Raw genomic sequence first — 17,428 nt, 5'->3', positions numbered from 1 at the left:
TGACTTACCCATTTTAATGGGGTTGGTTGGAAAGGAATCCAAACCGGATTTTCGAATGGCCTCCGATGGGCTCGGAGAACCCGGCTGCCATTCGGCAATCCTCCATCAATCCCTCGGGTGGCTCTTTCCGGCTGAGGGATTACTATGGAAGATTCCCACAGCCTTTCTGTGCCAGCCTTTCCGACAAAGAAAGGCTGTAGAAATCCGACTTTGGGGGCCCCTATGTTGCCTCCCCCGTTGATCCCTGCACCCGGTGGCAGGCACCTTGAGGTGCCTGCCACCGGGTGCAGGGATGAACTGCACCTCTACTCTTTACAATGAGAGCATGCATTCCATTCGGACTGCATGTTCTCATTGGAAAGAATAGAATTGTGACCGAACAGTGTTAGGACACATCCTACTTGTTGGGCTGGAACCGATGACCGAAGGTCATTCGGTTCCAGTTCTCAAACAATGTCGGAGGATTCCGGTCCGTCCGACATTGTACTCAGGCCCTAAATCATGAACTGCTTAATCTAAATCAGCCCATTTGCTTTCTGTTGCTAACTTTGATTTCTTAGATAACAATGTAACATTTCTTAACCTGTTGTTTTTTTTTCCTTAGGTATAGTTTCTCGAATGAGTTTGCAGATCTAACCCCACAGATCATCCACGGCACTATGGCTGTATATAAAGAAGCAATGAAGAATCTGCTGCCCACTCCTGCCAAATCACACTATTTATTCAATCTCCGAGACTTCTCTCGCGTTATCCAGGGTATCTGTCTGTCTCGGCCCGAAACTGCAGACTCTCCTGCAATAATAAAGCGACTGTGGGTTCATGAGGTACATATATCTAGCATTTATTGTAATAAGTCAGTTTTCCATAATGCAAAATATATATCAGTCCTCTAACATGTTTATTTTACATGTAACTTATAAAGCATGAATTTTTGTACAGGTCACAGAGTCAATTTGTGCGTGATTATGCATGATGAAAAATTGTCATTCAACAACCAAAGCCTTGGGTTCAGACTTCATTTCAAGAGGGTATTAGGGTTTTTAGTTGCCCTACTCACTTAGGTTGCTCTGATGCACAACTTTTTAACAATGATATGGCTCGCTCCTACTTACTTAACTGATTAAAGATAAATGAAAAACAAATTTATGGATTCCTATTGGACTACCTCAAAAGTCTCAGCAGAATAGCCTGGCATGTAAAATAGTGGTGGGTACAACTTGTTGTAAACCTATCTTTGCGGCTTGTTTTATGATTGATAGAAAACATTGTTCGCTTAGCCGTCTGGACCATCTTTAGACATTGTGCACAAATAGTGCACATTTTAGCTAAACAAGTGAGAGAGGTTTAGCCATTTCTAAATGGAGGAAAGGAGAATAAAAACTGTAATTGAAAGGAAAATGAAGGCCATTCCAAATTGCTGGAAATGGAAATGGCAAACGTATATGATGTGTGGAGAAGACTCGTCCAGAGAGTAATATTGCCAAACGGTGGGTATCTTCCAGGGCTATATCTACACATCTTAGCTAAAATATTTTGATTGTGCAAATTGTGAAATATTTAAATGCCATGTAAGCAACTATGGTCTTTAGACCAAAGGCAAAGAAGATCTCAGCCTTCTGAGTAACACAAATATTCGTAGGTCTTAGCCTTTCACAATGAAAGAATCTCTGGAGGACAGGGTAGTATCCATCATAATGATTGACACAGATTGTAGGGAACTTATTCTTTTTGAAAAAATCAATTCCGCTTAATGAATGTTACATAGTTGCCAAGTAGAGCATAGTGCGTGTGAGACTTGTTTTATCCAACAATTTGTATAGAGGGACTTGTACTCTAATGCATACCATTTGAAAAGTTAAAATACGAGTCACAGAACAGAAAAGGGGGCCACATTGAAATGGGGCTACTTACTAGTTGTGCAGGCTGGAGATATTACAATTGTGGTAAACTATGCAGTGCTTTTCCACACAGAACACCTTTCAATAACTACTTACTGTTAGCAACCAACATTTAGTATGTCACTGCTAACCTGTTACTCCTTTTACTTATCCTATAGGTACTACGAATATACTATGATCGCCTAGTAGATGACGGGGATCGGACTTGGCTTATTGCTTACATTGCAGATGTGATGAAAAGTCATATGCATGAAGATTTCAATCTACTCTTCCAGCACTTGGACTTTAATGGTGATGGCAAGGTAGAGGAGGATGACCTTCGCAGTTTAATGTTCTGTGATTTTCATGATATAAAACGGGAGGATACAAACTACCGCGAGGTCCATGAGGTGGACAAACTGCGATTAGTGGTTGAAAGCCACCTGGAAGAATTTAATACTATCAGTAAAAAAACAATGAATCTTGTGTTGTTCCGATTTGCAATAGAGCACGTGTGTAGAATTTCACGGATTCTGAAGCAGCCTCGCAGCCATGCCCTTCTGGTCGGTGTTGGAGGCAGTGGCCGTCAGTCCCTTACCCGATTAGCCGCACATATGGCAGATTACAGATTGTTCCATGTGGAGATTTCTAAAAGCTATGGAACCACTGAGTGGCGGGAAGATTTAAAATTAATCCTGAGGAAGTCTACAGAGGGTGAGATGCAAGGGGTTTTCCTGTTTACTGACACACAAATTAAAACAGAGTCATTTTTAGAAGATATTAACAACTTGTTGAATGCTGGAGAAGTACCAAACCTCTTTCCAGTTGACGAGAAGCAGGAAATTTGTGAGAAAATGCGTCAGCTAGATCGCCAAAGGGACAAGACAAAGCAAACTGACGGCAGCCCCTTGGCGCTCTTCAACATGTTCATTGATCGTTGCCGTGATCAGCTCCATGTAGTCTTGGCTATGAGTCCAATTGGAGATGCTTTCCGAAATCGCCTGCGAAAATTTCCAGCACTTGTCAACTGTTGCACCATTGACTGGTTTCAGGTACTCTATTTTATTTATATTTAGTTTTTGCATTATTTCAAAACCTTGGAAACACACTTTGGGGACTATAAAAAACTGCATTTTGTAGTACATTTGGAAACTACTACTAAAAGTACTATAAAAGGATATTCGCAAACCTAAAAGTTTAAATCTCCACTCTATTTTCTGTGAGAAGATCCCCACACATAAATGTTTACTACTCTGGGCCTGATTACGATGCAGTTAGGAATGCCACCTAACGGCATTTGCTCCGTCCAAATCGGATCGGGAACGTGTCTTTCTGACCGACTCGGAAAGGTTTCCGACCGAGTACGATGCGAGTTAGGCGTTAGGAATATCCCAATCCGAACCCGACAGCATTTGGAATTTCCGCGCAGTACGGAGCAGAATCGCACGATTAGACATGCCACCTTTCCGAACGACCGAGTATGATGCTGGATTTGGACAGCCTTTCCGAATCGTGCCGTTCGACTCGAATCAGAAGTCGGAATCAGACTTTGGTGGCCTCAAGTGAGCCTCCCTGCACCCGGAGCATTCCCAATTGGGCCCATGGGGATATCCATGGGCCCACCTTACCAGCCATGCACAGTGTGGCAGGCACCAGGAGGGTGCCCGCCACAGGGTGCCCGATTTTCCTCAGCCACCCCTTTCTTCAATGAGAGCCTATGCATTACGTCAGAACGAAGGTTCTCATTGAAGTCAATGGGAGTCCAACCAAATCGTATCTAAAAGCATCCAGATGCATTGTACTCGGTTTGGACTCTCCTGAGCCAATTAATTCGGAAACCATTTCCTAACCCATTCGATCGGGAAGCTTTCCAAACGGCATCAGAATCGAGCCCTTTGTAGTAATTGTGACAGGAAGAAGAAAGGTTGGAAAAAGGAGCATACTTACTAATAAATAGAAGGTGTATAGCTAAGAGTATGGAGGGTTTTTTGGAGGGTTAGGAAGGCGTTTAGGGAGGGAGATGCAACAAATCTCAAAACAGTGAACCCATTGCTATCCATATACCGCATTTCCAAAGTTGCTACAGCCATAAGGGACCCAAAATAGTAGTAAATGTCGTCCAGCTCAGAGATGGAGAATGTCTAGTACCACACTAGGGCAACCAATGGTAATGCAGCACCATCAACCAGAAGATAATGGAGGTAGGGACTGAAAATATAACCCCTTAGAACATTACGTTGAATTACAAGTATTTGAAGTAGTAAAAATATAAATAATTTTTATTTAATATTAAAACTTATCTACAAATAAATCATATTTTTAGATTATTTTCACATATTGCAAATACTTTTTTGAATAAAACAAAATGTAATGTAACAATATTTTAATTGGAATATTATTAATTTGCTTTTAATAAATAAATTCTATATAACACTTTTATTCATTATTAATACATATAAACGATACATTTTTTTAACTTTACGTGGAATAGTCTTTAATTTAAACATATTAAAATAATTAAACTGTAACTGTATGTTACCCTTTTAATGTTGTAGCATTTTTAATGCTTTTATATTGTAAAATATTTAAACTTATTTAAATAATATTGGAAATACTTGTATATATTTATTTTAAATAAAGAACTAAATCAAAAAAGCTTTAGAACTTTTAACTTAATTTTAATGAATTAGTTAGTTAATCTATATATATGGAATTAAATTAACAAATACACATTTGTTTAAAGGACATTCCCAGCTAAAGTAAAATGTTCATATTTATTTAATATGTATTAAAAACTATGAAACCATACGTATAGTACTAATTTAAATTAGTTTCTTTTAATAAAGTTACCTTTATTTTTTGTATTAAAAATTAGATTGCAATAATTAACAATAAAATGCTATATTTACAATCTTTAACATGAAATTAATTTGGTATATGTATTTAAAATGTTGAAATTATTTAAAGGAAGTTAACATTATTTCCTATGGGGTTTTGTTTTATGCCCCTATTTTCCATGGGAGGGTGTTGCAGTAAATGTGGTGGGCCATGTGTGCTCCTGAACTTGCTACTGCTTCTGTTTTGCAATAGCATGTAAATTTGGCTCTAGCTCCTGTTTCAAGAGGTGGAAACATGTTCGTCTACAAAATTACTAGTAGCAACCTACACATGTAGATTTACCTTTGTGAATCGATTCTATTGTGTGCCGTTATAGTATTTTAAGTTTTCTGTAACATTTATTATACAACTCAGACTCAATTCAATTCACCATGTTATTAAATGCTGTGTCTGCTCATAAGCATAATCTGTTAAGAATCTTGATACCGTGCGATCAACTGAAAACCTGATATGTCAACTTAAGCAAGCAGATGTGGGCCAGGTAAAGCTGTGAAAACAGGATTTGGCACCCAAATCAACATTGTGATTTGATCCTGATAAAGTGTTAGTGGAGAATACCAACAAGATTCCGGGTCCTGTTCGTCAGAACAGGGGTAATTATGTGGTATTACTGCATGTTTTCCCTGTGGTCAATTTCAAAAGTAACATTTATGTACATTGTGCTGTGTTTTTTATTGTTAATCATATTATACATTTTAAGCTATTTTGGCGAGTGAGTTGTGCGGTATTGCAGTGTATGGTGCAGTGCTGTTGGCAGATACATAACTGGTACATATGGTGCTTTACATTCTTTGTTTTCGTTTTTGATCGCTTGATATGTTGTGTTATTTAGTGCTCTGTTCTAATGCTTCCTAAATTTCAAGGATGACATGAGCATTGCTTCAGTATGCTTTAAATAGACAAGTCTACACAGGTGAGCAACACTCCATCTCATTATTGGGTGAACAGCTAGGTTTAGTGAGACCCTGTGAGGTGAACTAGTGGAAATACAGAGGCAGGGAGCATTGGTATTGTAAGTAATCTAGTGTCACTGAATTAAAAATGAAACAATACTGTTACTTTAATGCAGGGATTTAATAGAGACTTCTACCTGCAGATGCCTTACCTTTTCCCAGGCATCAGACTGGATCCAGAAACTTTTGCTCGCGCAATACCACTTGTGTGCACCATCATGTGGCTCCATTCTGCTCTGCATTACATCGTCAGCATCATTAGTGTCGGTTATGACGTTGTGGTCACCTATATATGCACTACCCAGGCACAAGGACCTCAGTTATTTTCTTTCCTCGCCAGCTAAGCGCCGTTCAGGAGATGAGCTGCCCCTTGGTTGCTTTTTGACAGGCCTTTTTTCAACTTATGTTGAATTCGTATTTTTTCATAGTGTGCGAGGATGTCTTCAAGGAAGATAGAGTTCAAACCGTGCGGTGCCTATCGCGTCATGATGTCGGTTACCGACCCCTTACTGTATGGTATCTCGAGTGTGACCACGACTCAAAGTAGTACCCGGCTATGACTCTGAAGGCCTTGCAGGAGCGGGCTATGATGCTCCTTGCAGCCTGGCATCCAGTAAGACTCCACAGAGGTCCCGGTCCCTATCAAAGAAGAGGAGATAGCAGGACTACTCCTGGAGCCCTAAGTCCTCTTTGTCCCACTCGAGGCCATCTGGAATCTTGTGGAAGAGGCACAAGAAGAAGAAGCCCAAGCAGACTTCATTATCACCTCGACTGTCATCTGTCTACAAAAAAGGTAAGGAGCACTGACGCTCTAGACACGGTTCTGCGGAGCTGGAGCCAGGGTTGGCTTTGCGCCTCCCTCCCTTTCCAGGAGCTGTAGTGACCCGCTCTCAAATGAGAGATTTTTCAGAGGCCACGGGCCGCTTGTTTGAGAGACCCCTCTGGTGAGCCCTTGGGCCCCACGGGGTGGCGTGAGGCCCCATCTTATTCAACACCATCGGCTCCAGCCACAGCGCTGGTGGGACCTAAGGGATTCCATTCTGGATTTGGGATGGCGCCTGTCATGCCATCGCTATCTTCCCTGGCATTGGACCCGAAGTCGGTGCCTTCGGGGCTGCTGGTGCCCACTGGCAGTTCCAGCCCCATCCTTATCCCCAACGACCAGGAGTCTGAACGGCGTCACTCAATGCCGATTCCGATGTCGATAGAATCCGGGGGTTTTATGTTGTCGCTTGAACATTTTGATGATGTTTTAGGCTCGGAAGAGGATTGGGAGGGGTCTATGGACCCTTTGTAACACCAAGATGTTTCTGCATAGCAGATTGACTGGTATGGGGAACTTGGGGGGGCCAGTGGACTGGAGACTCCCCCTGATGTTAGCATGCTCTCTTCACCAACAGTAGCTAGGAGGGGGCATCTTATGCCATGGTAGTCTAGAGAGCAGCCGAGGTCCTCGGACTGGAGTTGGCCTCTGTGCAGGTCATGAGTAACCGAAGTGCTTCAGCCTGGGGCTTCAACCTCTGAACCCCTTTTACCCTTCAATGAGGCACTTACTGATGTCCTTCTAGGCACCTGGTCCAAGCCTAGCACAGGGGCTCTTGTGCATAGGACAATTGCTCACCGCCATCGCCTCACACCAGGCGACCCAAAGTTCCTCAGCTAACACCCCACCCCTCAAAGCTTGGTGGTGCTGGCTTCTACCTCCCAGGATGCCTTCCCTTCCACCAATCTAGATGGGAAATCCAAGGGGCTGGAATCGATTGGGAAGAATGTTTTCTTCCTCCAGACTGACATTGCTGTTGGTGAATACCGCATGCTTAATCTGCCATTTCTCCCACTCCCGCAAGTGCTTCACAAGGCCCAAAGAAGGCTCGAGCTGTGCTCTCTCAGGTGGTTAAGTATGGGGGAGATGCAGCAAAATTCTCCATAAGGTGTAGCCTTGACACAACTGATTCACTGGGCAGAGCAATTTCATTGACAGTGGCCTTGCGGCGGCATGCCTGGCTTGTACCAACTGGATCCTTGGGGGATGTCCAGGCAAACTTGATGGAAATTATGAATCTCGTCATTTTGGAAAGAAGGCAGACTCTGCCCTAATTCGGTTCAAGGGCTCTCCAGCTACAGCCAGATCCTAGGACCTCTCTTCTACACCTCGTGACCAGTGTAGCTTTCGTCCCTTTCATGGCAATGGAAGGGGTTTCCAGCCATGTCAGCCCTATCATAGCCACTGTCCTGCCAACCTTCCCAAGTTGTGCGGGGACTTGGATGCGGTTCACTCCGACCAAGGAATGGAAGCCAGGAGTCGTCATCCACCCTGCCTTGGCAGCCTCAGCCTCCAAGCACTCCTATTCTGTCTCTGCAAGACCAGACCACTCCAGTTGGTGGGAGAATCCATCATCATCTCCCCCATTTAGGAGAGCTATTCTCGGCCTTTCCTTTCTTTTCCTCCTCTAATTCTGCCATATCAAACATGACTGGAGGAGGGTCATTTAAAATTGCTCCAAGAGGAAGAAGTTACAGCTCTCCTTGCCAAGGGAGCTGTAGAGAGGATCCTGGATTCAGAAGTAGGCTGTGGATGTTATTCCCACTACTCTCTGATTCCGTAGAAGAACAAAGCGTTGTGGCCCATTTAGGTTTCTGGACCATCAATCTCTTCCTCAAGAAGGAGAAGTTCAAGATGCTTACTTTAGCTCAGTTCTGGTCTGCCCTAGACCAAGAAGACTAGATGGTAGCAGTGGACTTGCAGGATGCGCATTTTCACATCCCGATCCTGCCGGGCCACAGGGGTTACCTGCAGTTCAAGGTAGGCCACAAGCATTTTCAGTTTACCGTGCTCCCCTTTGGCCTTACCAGTGCCCCTTGGCTGTTCACCAAGGTGACGGTGGTAGTCGCAGCTCTTCTGCGCAGGTTATGGGTGTCAGTCTTCCCTAACCTCGACGACTGGCTGTTGAAGGCGTCCTCGCCACTGGCTGTCGCCTTCCAGCTTCAGGATACGGCAAACCTCCTGCATTCACTGGGGTTCTCTATAAACGTGCAGAAGTCACACCTGACTCCTTCTCAGACATTCCCTTTCCTCAAGACTCTTCTGGACACAGTGCAGTTTTGGGCTGATTCTCCCAGGCAGCGAGTCAAGGATATTCAGGTTACGATTCCGATGTTTAAGCTTCTATCCCCGATTTTGGAGAGACTGACTTTGAGGCTGCTAGGACTCATAGCCTCATGCATCCTGTTGGTAAAGCATGCCAGGTGGTGCGGGCTCTGCTGCGGGACCTGAAGTTCCAGTGGGTGCAGCATCAGGGAAATCTCACTGGTGTGGTCCTGATCTCGGAAGGAACTGCCAGAGATCTGCAGTGGTGGTTGATGAAAAGCAATTTGGTCCACGGCAGACCCCCTCTCCCTTCCCCAACCAGATCTCTCAGTCGTGAAAGAGACGTCACTCCTGGGAAGGGGCGGACATCTGGGAGAGGTGGAGATCTGGAGACACTGGTCCCAAGCATAGTAGGGGCTCCACATCAATTTGTTGGAGCTTCGAGCGATTCGATTGGTACTGAAGTCATTTCTTCCCTATGTCAAGGAGAAAGTGGTGCAGGTGTTCACGGACAACACTACCACTATGTGGCACTGCAACAAGCAGGGCGGGTTGGGGTTGTGGACCCTTAGTTGAGAGGCACTGCATCTCTGGGCATGGCTGGAACAGCAGGGCATAACACTGGTGGTTCAACACCTGGCAGGTTCTCTGAATGCCAAGGAGGACAAACTCAGCCGCAGGTGCATGATGGATCACGAATGGCTTCTTCACTTGGAGGTGGTGCAAGGTCTCTTTCAACAGTGGGGAGAGCCTTGGTTAAATCTATTCGCCACCAAAGAGAATGCGCAATGTCAGCAATTCTGCGTGTTGGAATTTCCAAGGCAGCACTTGCTAGGCGACGCCTTTGGTCGCTAGTGGAGTTGCAGTCTTTATTTTTTTATTTTTTTATTTAGGAAGTTTTGTATAGCGCTAGCCAGACCGCAAGGTATCGGAGCGCTTCACATAAGTACAAGGCGGTGCAAAAGAAAGCCAACATAGCATAGCAAAGTACAATACAGTGCAAAGAGACATTTGAGGTGCACTCCAGGGTGAACCTATCTGATAGTTAAGGAACGATCAAGGAACAGGGTTTTGAGCTGACTCTTGAATTTAGGGAAAGAAGGAATAGTTCTGATGTCAGGGAGTATAGAGTTCCAAATCGTGGGTGCATTCCTGGCTAAGGACCGATCCTTGGTTTTTTGTTTTCGAGTTTTTTGTGGGATGAGAAGTAGGGTGTTAGAGCTTCTGAGGTTCCTGTTCTGACCCGCTTTTTTAAGTTTGGATGCCAGATATTCAGGTTTGCCAGTGTGAAGGGCTTTGTGGGTGAGTCAGGCTGTTCTAAAGTTCGCCCGCAATTCTATTGGAAACCATTTGAGTTCTTTTAGTGCCGGAGAGATGTGGTCAAATTTCTTTGTTCCAGTGACCATTCTGGCAGCCGCGTTGAGGGTTGTTTACAGAGGAGCCAGATATATTTTCAGAGAGGATTGCAATTCCATAGTCAAGCCTTGATAACACCAGTGCTTGGGTGGCTTGTTTGAGATCACTGGGTGGAATGAAAGGTTTTATTTTGCTTAGTAGCTTCAGATTAAGGAAGGCGCTCTTAGCCGAGATCTTGATGTGTTTGTTTAGATCTAGTTTGGAGTCAAGTGTGATGCCTAGTGATTTGATAGAGTCCGCTAGGGAGAGATTCTTATTTAGCGCGTCAATATCTTTTAGCCATTCGATCATTTGTGGGTTCTCTTCTTTGTTCGAGATGAGGAGTAATTCAGTTTTGTCAGGGTTCAGCTTTAGATGGTTGCTAGACAGCCAGCATTGGACTTCATTTAGTGTTTCGTTGAGTCTGTGAATGTCTTGAGCCGAGGAGATTTCCAGATAGATTTGGGTATCATCTGCGTAAAGGTGGAAGGGGATGTTAGCTTTTCTAAGTAAGTTGGAGAGGGGTTCCATGTAGATGTTGAAGAGTTGAGGGGAGAGCACTGAACCTTGTGGAACTCCTCTATTGACTGGATGAAGGTCGGATTCAAAGCTTCTCATTTTGATTCTTTGTGAGCGATTATGCAGGAAAGAGGAGAACCAATTGAGCACCATATCATCTAGTCCAGCCCTTTCTTCGAGGGCTTTGAGGAGAAGAATATGGTCAACTGTGTCGAATGCTGCAGATAGATCAAGGAGAATGAGGAGGCAGCATTGGTCTTGGTCCAGTGATTTGTGTATGTCATCAATTATGTTAAGGATTGCAGTTTCCGTGCTACACCCTTTCCTGAATCCTGACTGATGTGAGTCAAGGAGGTTGGTATTGGTGAAGTGCTGTGTTAGTTGTTGGAGAACACACCTTTCTAGTATTTTGGAAAGGAGAGGAAGATTGGAGACGGGTCTGAAGTTATTTAAGTCGTTTGTATCAAGGCCAGGTTTCTTTAGCAATGGAGTGACTTGTCCTACTTTCAGGCAATCTGGGACATTTCCGGTTTGTAAGGAGCTATTAATGATCCTGCACCACAGTGGGGCTAGGGAGATTTTCAGTTTTTTGGTTAGCAGAGCAGGACAGGGGTCAAGGGTGTGAGATGAAGGTTTCGAGGTGGAGATAAGTTTGACTATTTCCTCTTCTAGAATGGGCTGGAAGAGTGACCATGGTTTAGAGTTTGGTGGTGGAGCGCTACCAAGCACCCTCCCCAGGCTGCTATGTGGTCGTGGAGCGCAGTTGATGACCAGAGAGCGCTCGATTTTGGAGACCTTGTCATTAAAGAAGTTGGCAAAGTTGTCGCAACGTTCTTTGGAGGCCTGTCCGAGGGAGGAATCCGGCTTGGAGGTTTGTTGTTTAATAATACTGAAGAGCTCCTTGGGTCTGTTCTTTGCGTTGTCTAGAGCAGATCAGAAATACATGGATTTCTTGTTCTTGATATGGTTGTTGTACTTCTTCCGGATGGATCTAAGTTTGTCTCTGTGGGAGATAGTAGGTACACTTCTCCATTGTCTTTCTGCAGCTCTTAATTGTCTCCTTTCTTCATTGGTGTCAGAGTCGAACCAGGATCTAGATGGAATGGCTCTGTTCTTTCTTTGTTTCAGTGGTGCTAGTTGGTCGAGGAGGTTTAGCATATTGATGTTGTAGAGTGAGGTAAGGTCGGTTGTGGATAGATTTTTGTCGTTCGGAAGGAGTAGCTTTAGCCTATCTTCCATGACTTCCAGGGGAATCTGGGAGAAATTTCTTGTCCATTTGGGGGGATCCTGCACCGGAGGCAGAGATAGGACTCTTTGATTATAGTGGAATAAGATCATGTGGTGATCCGACCAGTCCACAGGGAGGATGTTGTCGATTGTAATTGTGTCTTGTTGTGCAATGATGGCATCCAAGATCGCTCCTTTGTTGTGGGTTTCTTCGGAGCAATGTTGGAAAAGGTTATTGTCACAAAGGAGAGAATTAAGCGATTGGATTAGGGCGTTGTTGGATTCATTCCATCGTAGGTTGAGATCACCCAGAATTATGTGGATAATGTCTTTGAGTGCGCAGTTGGCAATTAGGTCAGAAAGATGTTCCCCAAAAGTAGGAGTGTTGCCGGGTGGGTGATAGAGAAGGTGACCAACTAAAGGGCTGTTGTCCTTAAGCTTAATAGAGACCGATAGACATTCAAAGGAGCTATATTCGCAAGGGTCCATTACAGTGATGGAAATATCCTCTTTGTGGATGATGGCTATCCCTCCACCGCGTTGGTCTATTCTGTCTTTATTGATGAGTTTGAAACCCGGGGGCACTAACATGTCGAAGCAAGGTGGGGAGCATTCCTTTAGCCAAGTCTCCGTGATGAATGCAATGTCTAAGTCCTGAGAGAGGATGGCTTCGGCAAGTTCCGTTGCATGCTTGAGGGCAGATCGACAGTTAATGAGCATGCAGTTGGTAGGAATGTTCTTTTTGGACGACTGCTTTTCTAGAGGCGCCCTCGGTATGAAGGTGAGGGCGGGTGGGGGTCTGGTAAGTGTCACAGGTGTGAAATCTCTTCCAAAGCCCGTGATTACTTGAATCTTGGCGTTGGTGGCAGTTGAGGGATGGGAAACATAGGTGGAGGCTAGTTCCTTAGCTTCTTCCTCTGACATTGCTGCTGCAGATCTGAGAGGTCTATTAGATTGGGTCTCCACATCTTTATTAGTGTATGTCTGAGCTTCAGATGTGGTGGGTAAAGATCTTGAGGGAGAATGAAGAGGGATCCCCTCGTCAGTTCTAGGGGGCCTTGGCGGTCGTTTCTCGGGAGTAGGTAAGTTTCCAGCACAGAAATTGAGAGTAAAAGAGTCAGTCGAATCGGAGGCCCTGTGTTGGACATGTCGGGGCTTACGAGTTTTATCAAGATTGGCAAGGATGTCATCTAGGCCACTGCATATCATTTCAAGCTGCCTCTCTAGTAGGGACAACCGGTGCGCCATATTATCCAAGGCTGCTGATGAGCAGTTTTGGGTAGGGGCATCTCGCGGAAAGGGGGGCCAGATCCCCATTAGGGGATTAATGCTGGGCAGGTCAACCGGGCTGTTCGTATAAGAAGCCCTCGGTCGGGGGTTAGGTCTTGAGCTCATCCTCCGAGGGTCGGTTGGAGTGATGCGTGGGTCCGTAGACCGGGCTCTAGGGAGGGAGTAATGATGTTGGCATGGGCAAGATAGCTGGGGTGGTGGGGCTTGGTCTTCTCTGGTATGTTGCTGGGGGTAAGAGGGCTGCTCTCGTGGGAAGCTAGAGTGATGGCGAGGGAGAAAAGATAGCGGGGGAAGTGGGCGTTGGTCGTCTTTAGAGACCTGAAGGATAGGGTTCCCAGGAAAAGCGTGGTTGGGGGAGTTTCGGAGGGGGGGGCTGGGGTGTCCCATCAGGAGGGGGGAGGAAGGTTTTTCCGACTCCTGCAGAGGGCGGTTACTCGGGGCATTAGGATGGGGTGGAGCAGGGCGCCGTGACTGAAGGTGTGCTGAGCACAGGGTGGGGAAGAAGGAATCGAAGGCCTCTAGGTTCTCATTATTGGCCTGTATCAAAACTGTGCCATTTGAGTAAATGGTCACTGAAGTATTCCCTTTTCTATTTGCTTGATTAGGTAGGGAGGTTGTCAATTTACAGCTGTGTGAGGTGGTCGTCGTTTTGGAAATGTGAAGTTGTATTCTCAATACGGAGTTCCAGCTTTCCGGACTATCTGTGTGGAAGATGAGGTCCATTTTTAACTGGCCTTTAGAGGAGCAGTGGTATGTGTCGGCAAATAGAGTTTCTGGATGTTGTCTGATTAAGTTGTGTTTGTGGTTTCTTCTCGCTTTGGGGGAGAGATTAGGTGGGAAGCTAATCACGAAGGAGTTAACGCCATGCGGTTTCATGTGGGACAAGGTAGGAGGTAAGACAGAGGGTGAGGGGCCTGGTGGCATAGTTGCGGGCTGGGGGGGGGGGGGCTGAACGAGGGGACTGGAGGGTTTGTCTTGAAAAGGGGCCGTGATTTAGGAGACAATGAGTAGACTAGGTGTAAGGTTGCAGGTGTTGGTATCTTAGAACTGTCTTTAAGATGCTAACCTCAATGTAGTAGACAGAGGATAGACCTTATTGATAACCATTCTACTTGAGATTTGACAAGGGAAGTTACCTGAGGGGCGGGGGAGCTATCCATTATGATATGGGAGCAGGTGGGGAAGGGCCACTTCCCAGTTTGCGCGGGAGCGGACTCTTGCTGTAACCGCATCCTAGGAGATAACCAATTTCGGGCCCGGTGTTATCCATCTGTCCAAGCCTAGCTCCATGCTGTTGTTGAATTTGTAGGCCAGGGGAGCCAACCATGAGCAGCAGATGTGTGGGGGGGCCTTTCCTCGGCCCGCAACGCGATCTGGCAATGATGGGGGGCAATGTGTCACTTTCTGTCCAGACTAGCGGACATCTTAGGGTCAGGCATCATTAGTCAGCCGATTGCAGCTCACTAGAATGATGAATTAGGCCTGAGGAGCCCATCATGTCGACAGGAAGGGGGGGGGCCTTGCCCAAGCTTGCTGTAAGAATCAGTAAGGTGGAAAGAACCTCAAAAGTCTTCCTCTCAGAAGCTATATGTCCTGGGCGGCGGCCATCTTAGGGCCAGGCATTGCCAGCTCTATACGCTATAGTCTTCTATACGCCTTTCCGCCTATACCACTTCTGCCCAGAGTGCTGAAGAAGATCAAGCTCGACCGGGCCCAAGTCAATCATGTGGCTCCGAATTGGGCAAGTAGAGTCTGGTATCCCGAGCTGCTCAACATGGCCATCGATCCTCCGATCCGACTGCCTCTTTGGGAGGGTCTTCTGTCGCAGCAGCAGGGGACGGTCCTCCACCCAAACCTGTCCAGCCACTACCTCCTTGCATGGAGATTGTGCGGCGGCAGTTGACTTCATTTGACTTGCCTACCGAAGTCTGTGATGTAATCTTGGCAGCCAGGCGTCCCTCCACTAAGATGGTATACGGCTGCAGATGGAATACATTTGTGGCATGATGCACATGAAAGGCTGTGGATCCCCTTTCTTCCCCTCTTTCTGAGGTTCTCTGGTTTCTCCTGTCTTTGGCCCAGCAGGGCTCTGCTCTGGGCACTCTTAAGGGCTACCTCTCGGCCATTTCAGCCTTCCTCAGGCTTCCTGATCAGCCTTCTCTTTTTAAGTCCCCTGTTGTGAATAGATTTCTCAAATGCATTACTCCTCTTTTTTCTCCTGTTCCTTCGTAATGCCTCAGTGGGACTTGAACTTGGTTCTTACTTATCCGATATGTGCTCCATTTGAACTGTTACATAACTGTCCTCTCAGACTCCTCACTCTGAAAGCTGGTTTTCTGGTGGCCATCACCTCTGCACGCAGGGTGAGTGAGTTACAAGCTCTGTCTTCCAAGCCGCCTTTTCTGGCTGTTTATCCAGACACGGTCGTCCTCAGAACTCGACCTTCCTTTCTTCCAAAGGTGATCACTTAATTTCATATTGGCCAAACCATTACTTTGCCCAACTTCTTTCCGCCTCTGCGTCCTTCAAAAGAGAAAGAGAGGCTCCACCGTCTAGATCCAAAATGTGCGCTCTCCTTTTATTTGGATCGCACCAAACAATTTCAGGTGGGCGACCAGCTCTTTTTTGGTTAGGTGGACTCTAAGAAAGGTCGGGTCATGCACAAATGGACCATCTCCAAGTGGGTCATTCTGTGCATCAAGGCCTGCTAACTTTGGCAAAGAAGGAGCCTCCAGTGGGGCTGCGCACCCATTCCACCAGGGCGACGGCAGCTACTACTGATTTGGGACGGGGAGTCCCCCTGAATGACATCTGTCAGGCAGCTACGTGGGCGTCTCTGCACATGTTCACCAAGCACTACTGCCTGGACAGCCAAGTCCAGAGAGATGGCTTCTTTGGCCGTTCTGTTCTCCAGGACTTTCTGGTATGAACTTAGTTGCCAGACCCACCTCCGGGGTTGGTATTGCTGGGGTATCTATTCTAAGGTAAGGAATCTACAACTGTTTCTTTCAGATGAACAAGTTACTTACCTTCGGTAACGATATATCTGTAAGAAACATAGGTTAGTTATAGATTCCTTACCGCCGCACCCATGCTCCCCGTTCTGTGAACTGACTTCTAGGGTTAAGGACATCCTTTCAGCGCCCTGGATTGGTCAGTGTCTTGCATGGCTCTGTGTTTCTGTTGCGAAAGACATGTACAGAACTGACGTCAGCGTGCACAGGTGGCGTCTAAGTAACTTCTGCGACGTCATACCTGCGACCACAATGCCAAAGACAGACGCGGAGTCGACCAACGCCACCTTCCGATGCGCAGGAGTACTGCTGATGAAAAACTTTCCGGATCCAGTCTGACTCCTGGGGGTAATTCTAAGGTAAGGAATCTATATCTAACCTATGTTTCTTACAGATATATCCTTACCGAAGGTAAGTAACTTGTTCTTTAAGTCTACAGAGTGATCGGCAGAGGTCCCCATGGAATGGGCATTAGAATGCTCAGACAGGACAGAATGATGACCATGATAAGTGGGGAACTATTTGCAGAGTCAAAGAATGGGATGTGTCTGGTAAGTCTTTACTGGAATTTACAGTTTTTTCTCACCAAGGTAATTTGGATTCACATAGGCAGTCGTTGGTCCGGATTGACACATAGATTCTTAACATAAGAACTGGCTCGCAGTGCTGTCACTAGGACTTCAGGCCAGGAAACAGAGATGCAGATGATTTAGCCATCCCTAGTTGTAATATATCTGTTTTTACATTGTTGATGAATAGTTTACCTGCACATCCACAGATGGAGCTCAGTTAAGCACAGATGGTGTCATTCTTTGCTCTCTAGAAGAACTATTAAATGGATGTCATAGCTGAGAAAAATGAGAGATTCACAGAATTCAAACATACAAAAAGTGTGTTTGTCATTCGTTCCAATATAGTGTGTAAAGAAGTTTAAACCATCATTCTCTTAGTGTTCTTTGCAGAATGTGTATCTACAATGGAGCTCTTCTGTCACAGTGCTTAGCCATTCTATTCATGGCAATGTATAGGCCCTTCTGCGTTTCTAAGAATTCATAAAGATCCCCAGCATGTCCATTAAAGTCTATGCACATTTTAAATGTCTTAATGGCTTGCCCTTATTCTTATACACAGTCTGTTTCAGAACCTGGTGCTCGGTTGTTGCTCAGG

At 45.7% G+C, this 17,428-nt stretch overlaps 1 protein-coding gene across 1 annotated transcript in view; it reads left to right on the top strand.

The window, feature by feature from the left end:
- DNAH7 (dynein axonemal heavy chain 7) overlaps nt 1-17,428 on the top strand; it is a 2,019,015-nt gene that overhangs the window by 1,095,425 nt on the left and 906,162 nt on the right. Inside the window, exons 39-40 of the mRNA XM_078680414.1 lie at nt 605-824; nt 2,057-2,929. Of these exons, the coding sequence (XP_078536540.1) occupies nt 605-824; nt 2,057-2,929 (1,093 nt within the window). The remainder of the gene's footprint in view (nt 1-604; nt 825-2,056; nt 2,930-17,428) is intronic.

The sequence above is a fragment of the Lissotriton helveticus genome, chromosome 3_1, assembly GCF_964261635.1.
Source record: "Lissotriton helveticus chromosome 3_1, aLisHel1.1, whole genome shotgun sequence".
Classification (NCBI taxonomy): domain Eukaryota; kingdom Metazoa; phylum Chordata; class Amphibia; order Caudata; family Salamandridae; genus Lissotriton; species Lissotriton helveticus.
Note: the sequence above shows the minus strand (reverse complement) of the source record. Positions and strands in the feature narration are given on the sequence as shown.